The sequence below is a fragment of the Miscanthus floridulus genome, chromosome 6 (assembly GCF_019320115.1).
Source record: "Miscanthus floridulus cultivar M001 chromosome 6, ASM1932011v1, whole genome shotgun sequence".
Classification (NCBI taxonomy): Eukaryota; Viridiplantae; Streptophyta; class Magnoliopsida; order Poales; family Poaceae; genus Miscanthus; species Miscanthus floridulus.
The window spans coordinates 96,905,406-96,914,964 of NC_089585.1; the positions used below are offsets into that span (position 1 = coordinate 96,905,406).

At 45.2% G+C, this 9,559-nt stretch overlaps 1 protein-coding gene across 2 annotated transcripts; it reads right to left on the bottom strand.

Annotated features, from left to right (window-relative positions):
* Nucleotides 1-2,309: 2,309 nt before the first annotated feature.
* LOC136456377 (long chain acyl-CoA synthetase 4-like) lies at nucleotides 2,310-7,868 on the bottom strand. Of its 2 annotated transcripts, XM_066456220.1 has the most exons (19): nucleotides 7,419-7,867; nucleotides 7,046-7,109; nucleotides 6,804-6,893; nucleotides 6,608-6,664; nucleotides 6,137-6,185; nucleotides 5,885-5,961; nucleotides 5,502-5,541; nucleotides 5,316-5,410; nucleotides 4,992-5,159; nucleotides 4,797-4,907; nucleotides 4,625-4,712; nucleotides 4,442-4,508; nucleotides 4,273-4,348; nucleotides 4,057-4,174; nucleotides 3,701-3,949; nucleotides 3,276-3,415; nucleotides 2,973-3,155; nucleotides 2,739-2,858; nucleotides 2,310-2,648 (listed from the first exon to the last, which is right to left on the bottom strand). In XM_066456220.1, exons 1-19 carry the CDS (start codon nucleotides 7,577-7,579, stop codon nucleotides 2,613-2,615), a joined length of 1,989 nt encoding a protein of 662 aa, XP_066312317.1. In that variant the 5' UTR covers nucleotides 7,580-7,867; the 3' UTR covers nucleotides 2,310-2,612. The 2 variants fall into 2 exon arrangements, with proteins under 2 accessions (XP_066312317.1, XP_066312316.1); XM_066456219.1 differs by having other exon boundaries at nucleotides 4,797-5,159; nucleotides 7,419-7,868.
* Nucleotides 7,869-9,559: the final 1,691 nt, after the last annotated feature.

Here is a 9,559-nt window from a genome sequence, read left to right on the forward strand (position 1 = left end):
GAGGTATAATTCTCGAGGACGACACCGTTTTCGCCAAAACTCCTCCCGAAATATTTCTTGCATCTAACAAAACGGATGTAATTTAACAAACATAAATCAAAACATCACAAATAAATATCAATGAGAACCATAACTACAATACAACCAATTTCGTTCTAAGAAACGAAAGCAGTTAACATTAAACCCTAAACCTAGGGTTTCCCATTTGATGCACAACAATGAACCCATAACATAACTACATGCACCTAGGTTTGCTAGCTTTTTCCACGCATTGGCATCATCCAACGGTAGTATAATATATATATTGAGGGATACAATGAAACCCTAAGTGATGACGATTCTTAGGTTAAAAAATCCGACTAATATATACCGAATCGATGCGAAAAAAAACTAGGAGGGGAGCGAGAATACCTTGCTCTCGAAGATCTACGGATCAAATCAAGGTTTTTAAGGTCCAATATGCAAATTTGTGAGGTAGGGTGAAGTGGGGAGAGAAAAAACCCGAGAGGGAGGAGAAAGAAGAGGAAGAACACTCGAACAGGAAGGTTGGGACGGGGTTAAATGCTGGAAGCTCGGTGCCAAGATCTACGGCGCCGAGCTCGGCGCCAAGATCTACGGCACCGAGCTCGGCGCCAGAGTGACTGGCGCCGAGCTCCCTGCCATGCCATCCTCCGTGCTCAGGAGCTCGGCGCCAGAGATGCTGGCGTCGAGGTAGGCGCCAGCGTCAATGGCGCCAAGCTAAGGGTCTATTTTTTTGAATTCTTTCCGCCAGGGGTCTATTTGTGAGAAACTTTTAAAAAAAGAGCTAAATTGTAAAAAATTCGGTAACCAAATAAATGTTTTGTGTTATAATACAAAAGAAACTAAAAACTAGAAAAAATATAAAATATTTTAGAGAAAAAAGGAACAAAATTGATTAGTCCTAGGTCTCTAACGCTTAACTGACGTTCAATCTAGTTCACTAGAAAAAGAATCACAACAATAACAGGAACTAATCCTAAATAATATGGATGTTATTGGAGATCGGGAACTAATCCTAAATAATATAGATGTTATCGGAGATCAATTCAGAAGGAGGGTAAACAAGAAAACACTAATTATATTTAACTAGTTAATTAGAGGGTTGTTATAGAAACAAAAGAGATGAAGAAAATAATAGAAAGACTAATTTTTTAATTATATAAGATGTTATAAGAGATTAATATGGAAGAGGACAAGAAATCAGAGTACAAATAACATCATTAACTAGTTAATTAAAGTATCACATAGCAAATAAATATATATGGTAAGAATTTTATTATATATTTCTTAATATAAATATCGAGTAAAAATGTGTTTGTGTTGGCCTAGCCCCTCCTTGGCTCCGCCCCTGGGTGGGTCGTTGCCCTGAACCCAGATCCAAACCGCTCAACCCCAGTGAACCAACCTGGACCAAACCGTGTATGGAGGACGTGAACAGGTTGGGCCCGAGCGGTTTGAAACCAACAAACCCGACATTAGTCTTGCAGCCAATGAAATTTCCCATTTGTTAAGTACGATCTACGAATAGAGAGGGAGCTTTGGGCATGCAAAACTTCAGTAGAATACCCAACTGAGATGGCGCTTGAAGATGGAGCGCGTTACTAGGTGGAGAGCGAGCCCAAGGGAGCAAATCAACGAAGGGCAGTCGACATCTGCGTCAAGAAGGTCGAAGATTTTGCATTTGGTAGCGGGATGGTAGCAGCGGCGCTAGCATCCAACACCACTATACCAGAGGTTGAAGATGACCTTGATGTTATTGGACTAGCTCCTTGATCATTGATATGGCCCACATGCACTTGCCAGCTGAGCGGATAACATCCTGATTGTTCAACTTGTCCAACCCATATAAGGGTTTGTTTAGGGCTGCTTCGCTCCTTGTTTTTTTAGTTTTGCTTCGTACTTTTCAGCCTATAAAGCTAGGGTCTGTTTAGGACTGTTTCGCTCCTCATTTTTTAGTTTTGCTCCATGCTTTTCAGGCTATGGAGACCCTTTAGAGCTGCTTCGCTCCTCGTTCTTTTTAGCTGTGCTCCGTGCTTATCAGCCTATAGAGCTACTCCACAAGTCCACAGCGGAAGTTAGTAGAGCAGTCTGAACCAAACCGTGAATGAAACAGGCTTTAGGTGCATGAACCGTGCGTCCGTGCCTAGCGACCGAGGTCGGCGTGCGGTTCCTCTCGCGCGCACATCGGCGGACGGCACGTCGTGAGCGAGGGACGGCCGTTTTTTTTTTCAGTTTCCACGAAAAGAAAAGCCGATGCGCGTATCTGCAGAATTACTGTACATTTGAGCTAAAAAAAAGAATTACTGTGTATTTATATGGAAACACTGACACGGGCGCATTCACGCAGCTCCACTATGTACGCCAATTTCAGGAGGGATTAAAGAAAAGACCTAGCTTTTACGCAAAAAAAAAGAAAAGAAAAGAAAAGACCTAGCTAACAGCATGTAGTATAACTTTTTAATGACACAATATAACGCAATAAATAAATATCCATTCACATTAGAGTCTGTTTGCCGAGGTCACCGGCTAGGCGGCTAGCAGTGCATTTTGATTCTCCGTGCCGTGCTGCAACAGGTCGAGCCGTGCCCAACCTACTTCATGCTTTTGTACATACCGTCAATGATGCTCTGCGTGAAAAGCGACACAAAAACGCACACGAAGGTCAGCGTCACCAACATCGGTAGTCCAAGCTGAGTTACCTGAAACTGCGCCCATACCTGATAGTGTTTCAGCAGCTGCGGCCTCTTCTTCTTGTACGTCGGGGTGATAAGGTCGCGCTCCATGTCGAACGGTGCAGGGTCCAGATGAACAGCCCTGATGAGCTCGAAGCCTTTGAGCTGTTGCACCAGGATTAAGAGAATGACGATGCGTCAGATCTAGTTGCGCGAGCAGCAATATCATTCTAATTCTAAATAAATAGACGACGAGGGTTTTGGTTTCGCTCTTATTACCTTCTTTTCTTTCCCCATCTTTGTAAGTTCTCCCAAGGCGAACTCTTTCGCTTTAGGGTCTTCGCATATCGTGGCAAAGTCTCCAGTTACCCCGTTCGACTCTGCCCAACGCTCCAGTGCTTGCTTGTTGGGGTTCACAACTGCAACAAGGCTTGACTCGAAGCTGTTGCCGTAGACCCAAATCTGAAGATATACCATACCAATAATGATTTAGACTAAGAAAATTAGTGGATTATGGAATTATTTGTAATCATTAGCTGCAGAACACTTAAGTGTGTAGATGAAGGCTGTTTTGAGCTGTACCGAATCAACACCAGGAGTTTGACCAAAGATGTTCTCCAGATTCTCGACCGCAACGTACTCTCCTTGTGAGAGCTTGAAAATGTTCTTCTTGCGGTCAATGATCTTCATGCTTCCGTCGGACTGCCACTCCCCAATGTCTCCTGCAGTAATAAATAGTAATAATTGACAGTGAACAACCATTATACGTGGAAAGATATCTGGACTTTTGGAAAATTTCAAAGGTATTTCAGATGGCAAGTTAAATCAGGTCTCTTTCAAGACAGTTAACAATGATCTTCCAGGAGTTAATGCACACCATAAATTGTTGACAAAGCAGGGCTATGAAAGCACCAGTTCCCTTAGACATTTTCTTGACTGCCAGTGATGCTGACATGGACATGTTCGATCAGATGCTGCAGGAATACTGGAATAGGGATCGATGATACCTGTGTGGAACCAGCCATCGACCAAAACTTCGTTTGTTAGGTCCTCTCGTTTGTAGTACCCTGAGAACAAGGTGTCCCCTCGGATGCAAATTTCACCACAAGGCGTTTCGCTCGACAGTGCATCATAACCCATCTCAGGGACAGACTCCAGGCGTACTTCGACGTATGGGACTGGAGGGCCAACAGCTCCCAGCATGGACATGTTGTTCGGCAGGGAAACGAAGGACCCAGCACAGGTTTCCGTGAGTCCTAGAGAGGGGAAAAAGGATAGGCGATTAAGATTATCAGACATTTTGGGCGACTGCTCTTTTTTTTTGTCAATTTGGAACTGTATATTTCGATGTTGATGAGGATACCGTATCCTTGAAGGACATGGGAGCATGTCACCACACGCAGATACTCCTCAACATGTCTAGATAGGGGAGCTGCGCCAGATAGAATCAATCGAACCCTTCCACCTAGTCCCCGTTTCACCTATACAGAATACAAAAGAACAAATCAAATCAGTAAATAAGTAGCGATAAGCGATAAACTGACTTCTGAAATCACAACTTCTCGCCGTTTCATTGTACCTTGGTGAAGACCAGTTTATCAAAGACTGCAGCAGCCTCTTCATGCTTGCTTCCCTTCAACATATTGCCTTGTTTGCTGCACAATCATTTGCAGTAAAAGTTAAGAGTTTGATCACTATATTAACTAAGATGTACCTTGGTGCATATAAGAAGAAAAAAACAGTATTACTATTTGTAAGCAACATTGAACAAGGTTTTCTTGAGGAAACCACCAGCTGCAATTTTATCTTGCAATCCTGAGTCAGAGATATAGAACATCAGTATCTGGATTAAGGTTTGAATAACATAAGTATTTGAATATAGCTGCTAGAAGGTATGGTAAAAAAGAATATTTAATCAAATTGCAGTATACCTCCATAAATTCTGTCCAGAACACGTGGAACAGCACAAAATACTGTTGGTTTGAGTTCTCCAATGTCTTCGACCAAGAGTTTCACATCCTGAAGCAGAATTCTTATTGATCAAATCGCGCTAATAAAAAAGGTAGCTAGTAATAGTATAGAACATGTATTTTGTATCCTTACCCCACGCCAAAATCCGATTGAAGCACCATGGCGAATGAATACCTCCTCAATCACCCGGTCAAAGATATGAGCAAGCGGAAGATAGGAAATGTAAACATCATCCCCGTGAAGCTGATAGAACAAAATAAGATTTTGTAAAAGGAAGAGACAATGCATTGGGATAGAAAACACAGGAGCAAAATATGAATGGTCTACCTGCTCGTTTGAATTGTTAAGGAACTCATCTACTGCTGAAACAATAGTAACAATGCTCTTGTTCGAGATTAGCACTCCCTTGGGATCACCAGTTGTCCCACTGGTGTACATTATTGTGCATATGTCATCCTTTTCCTTGGGTGGAAGTTCAAACTTCTCTTCACCTCCCTGTTGTTAGAACAGAAAAGATTAATCTTTCTAACTGATGTCCCAAAAAATGTATAAGTTTGAAACGGAAAACGTGCCTTAACACATTAGTAGTATTCTTGTAACTAAGCATTTATTCATTCCATATGTGATTTGGTCAGGAAGGGAGAACCTTACCAGTTGCAGAAACTCTTCCCATGAGTAGATGGACAAGCCATTCTGTTCAACTTTTTCCTTGTGCCCGGGATCAACCTTACCGAAGCTAACAATTGCTTTAATCAAAATGAAAATGAATGACTATCAGTAAGTCATATCCACTACATTATAGCTTATCCACACATCCAGGAAATTTCTCAAACTTACTCTTCAAATATTTGGTCGCATTGGGAAATGTCTTGAGCATCTGAAAAGAACAATGAATTATTTGAAACGCCCAAACAAACAAGCTGGTACAAGGTATTCTCGCTAGATCAGGCAAGTTAGATGTACACTATGCTGTGGAATATTCTAATAAATCATCAATGTACTATTTTGTTATCTTTTTGGATATAAGGAAAATGCAAATAATGATTTTAGATTCCTGCTGTAACATTCAAATGTTGTATGAGAAAAACTTATAGGTTTGAAATAGGTGATAAAATAATGTCTTGTTTTTGTAATAACAATTTATAAGTTGCTTTAAATTCTATACATATATGCTGACAAGGGTGGAGATATTATCAAAAGGTTCCAATAAAGAAGCATACCTCTCCAATCTTCTTTTCCTCAACAAAAGCAATTTGTACCTCTGCATGGCACAATACAAATTCTACTGCCCCAGCACCTACAGCCATAAAAGTTGACGGTAGATGGAGCGGACCATTGTTATTAGCTTACCCAAACAGGACCTTTACATGTGTGCGTGTGTGACTGTACACATGTTGTGATTTGACAATTGCTTTGTGAACATGATAATTCTGAACAATTTTTATTGCTCTACAGAAACAAAAAAAACTTACCAAGCGTGTCATACAGTGGAACACAGTAAATGCCATGGGCATTGCAGGACTGGACAGTAAAGCAATGGAGTGCATAAGCAACAAGTAAGGGTGATAGCATTGTGGAAGTTGTGGTATGGTCAATAACCGAAAAGATGCAGAAATATATTCGTAAAAGACAGTAGAATTCTGGCATCCACATCCATAGAAATTTACACAAACTTTTCTAGAAGCGCGTTCTCCCCAGAAGGACCAAACAATTGACAAAGTCAAAAACTATGTACTAAAGAAGAATTTTACTTTCCAATAAATTCCAGCACGTTATGAAAAGTTAAAATGCTCTGGCCATCTTTTTCTTTGGTGGAACAAGAAAGTTGTATCAGTAGGACTTGTAGTTATGAGGCTAACAGTCTTTTCTTTTATTCAGCATTTGATGATCACCATCCTATGTTTCTAGTTGGGTTCCGGATACTGCTACTATAATAAGTGCACCTGCATACTGATGACCCACTCAGGAGAATTGGCTCCATAGATGCCGCACCGGCCGCTCTGCAGACAATCATACATGCAACTGTGAGCGATCCATGCATCAGCATGGCGGATAATGGAAGAAAATAAACGAAGAATCATTCATTCTAGCCTCTCACTATGGAAGATCACGAGCAATAAGCCAAGGAAACGCCCATACCTTGCCGACACCACAGCTCCGGATGGCGGCCCCAACCTTGAGCACGGTGTCGTATACCTGCTTGTAAGTCAGCCATGTGTAGCTGCCAGCCTGAGGACGCATGATGAGACAAAGAGGCGACAGTGGAATTCAGTCAGCAGAACATATAAAAAAACAAAGAACCGCACGCCGGACGCAGGTATCAGGTATGGAACCAGCACGGGCGCAGGTATGGAACCAGGCTGTGGGCCACGATCACCGACCTTCCCGTCGACAATTTCGCGGCGGCCCAGCATCTTGTTGTCGGGGTACTTCTCCACGGACAAGCTGCACGGAGTCGCATCACGCGCACGAGCACGTCACGTCACCACCGGGGGGTTGGGAACAAAACAACAATAATAATTTCAACAGCGAGCGAATTGCGGTGGATTCATGTCGATGGTGAGCGCAATCCACAGGCTGGAGAGCCTGGCATTGCGAATCCCAGGGGGAGAGAATAGATAGATCTATCTGTACGCCTACGCGCGCGGTGCGGGCGGCCCCGCGCGGGGACAAAAAGCGAGAGGAGGACGGACGGCTGGGGAGGATCACGCTCACGCACGCGCGGCGGCGGCGGAAAACGGACGACGTACGTACCGGAATATGTCCCAGCAGCAGTCGAGCCCCGGCACGGCGGGCGGCGACGCGCCGTTGCCACCGGCCGCGCATCGGTACGTCGGCCCCGCCGATGGCGCCCCGCCCGCCGCCTCCTTCGCCGGCTCCACCTGCACGAGGTGCTTCATCGATCCCGCCACCATCTCTATTCCTGTGCTCTCTCGGCCTCTCCTTCCTCCCTCCCTCTCCGTGTTTTTTCCCCCCTTCGAGGTAAAAACTCCTCGTCCCTCTCTGCCTGGCGGACGTGAGCGCACGAGACGAGCGGCGCGTCAGGCACGCAGCAGCGCGGCGAATTTATCACGCGGCGAACCGTGCTGGTGATGCGGGCGGGCGGGCGGTGCCCAACGCCAACAAGACAACAGCAGCAGAATCTCACACGGCGCACGCAACGGGGCGAGGAGGTGTATTCGCGCTAGATCAGGCCAGCCGCGCAGCCAGCACGGCTCTATTTGTATCCCGGCACGTCGCCCGCGAACCCGATACAGTAGTCAGCGGTACTACTATTGTATTGCGTTCTGCATCGCCAAGACTGACCTGAACCTCACCCCAACAGCCGATGATACGGGCCGCATGCAGAACGCATGGTTCAGAACTTAGACGGGATGGCTTTTTCCAGCACGTCACGTACGGCGACGGATTTGTTTATGCTGCACGGCGACGGCACGGTCGACTGGACCTGCGGGCCGGGGCGGGGGGCTGATCGCGTGGCGTGGAATTTCTTCGAGGGACGGAATCGTCGTTGAGATAGATTGGGATTGAGATTGACAAGGATCGGATCTCGGTTCAACTTCCACGGTCGTTAGTTGCTGGCCCTTAGTTAACTAACCACGGCGCTGAGTGGTGGTGGGCGCTGCACGGAAGGGACCGGGCCGGGCCGGCCATTTACTCCGATCCACGGCGATAATTATTCTAAAAGATACGGACTCTACAGTATAAGAGAAGAAGTAGAAAGAATTTTAGGTCTTGTTTAGTTCCACCCTAACTTCCAAAAAGTTGCTACAGTACCTGTCACATCGAATGTTTGCGGCCCGTGCATGAAGCATTAAATGTAGACGAAAAGAAAAATTAATTGCACAGTTTGGTGAAAAATTGCGAGACGAACTTTTGAGCCTAATTAGTCCATGTTTGAACACTATTTGCCAAATAAAAACGAACGTGCTACAGTAGCCCCAAAATCCAAATTCCTACAACTAAACACAGCCTTAATCCTAGTCCATTTATATATAGACTCTTATTAAACTCTTAGGTCTTGATAGAACTATATATATATAGAAGCTCTAGGTTGTAATCATCAATATTGAGAGAAATAAAGAATAACCTTTCGTGTTCTACTTTCATCTACCGTGTGTTGATCATGAAAAACAAAGCGGAAAAAATCCTAACCGCTACCAATATGTTTTATAACAATAATGACACCATGGCGTAGGGTGGCAGGTTTTCCTTTATTACTCATTCGATCGGTACTGTAGAGGCGAAGGACTGCTTGAACGACCAGCCAGACGGATGGTGACCGGCTTTAAGTATGGCAGGATCTCATCTTCTCGGATGTTTTTCGTGCATCAAATGTGACGTATTGTCACACTATTGGCGATTTTTTTTAATTTTAACACTTTTTCAAACTTAATTTTAAATCTAACGCTCTTGTTTTTTTTAAAAAAAACTAACACTTTTGCCCGCGCCTATTGCCCTGACGCGGCTAAATGCATATGCCGCGCCATACATGGCGTCGCGGCAGAGGGCTGACGTGGCGGCGACCGGAGGCGTTGACCGCTGACGTGGCATGGCTCTGCCGCGCCACCGATCTTAGCGCGGCAGTGCCGCGCTCTGATCCATAGCGCGGCAGAGCCGCGCCCTGATCGGTGGAGGTTATACCCGGCTCTGCCGCGCCACCGATCAGGGCGCGGCACTGCCGCGCCATGGATCAGGGTGCGGCACTGCTGCGCCAAGATCGGTGGCGCGACAGAGCCCTGCCACGTCAGCGGCCAGCGCTTCCGGTCGCCGCCACGTCAGCCCTCTGCCGCGCCGCCATGCATGGCGCGGCACAGGCATTTGGCCACGCCGGGACAATAGGCGCGGCCAAAAGTGTTAGTTTAAAAAATACTCGAGAGTGTTAGATTTAAAAT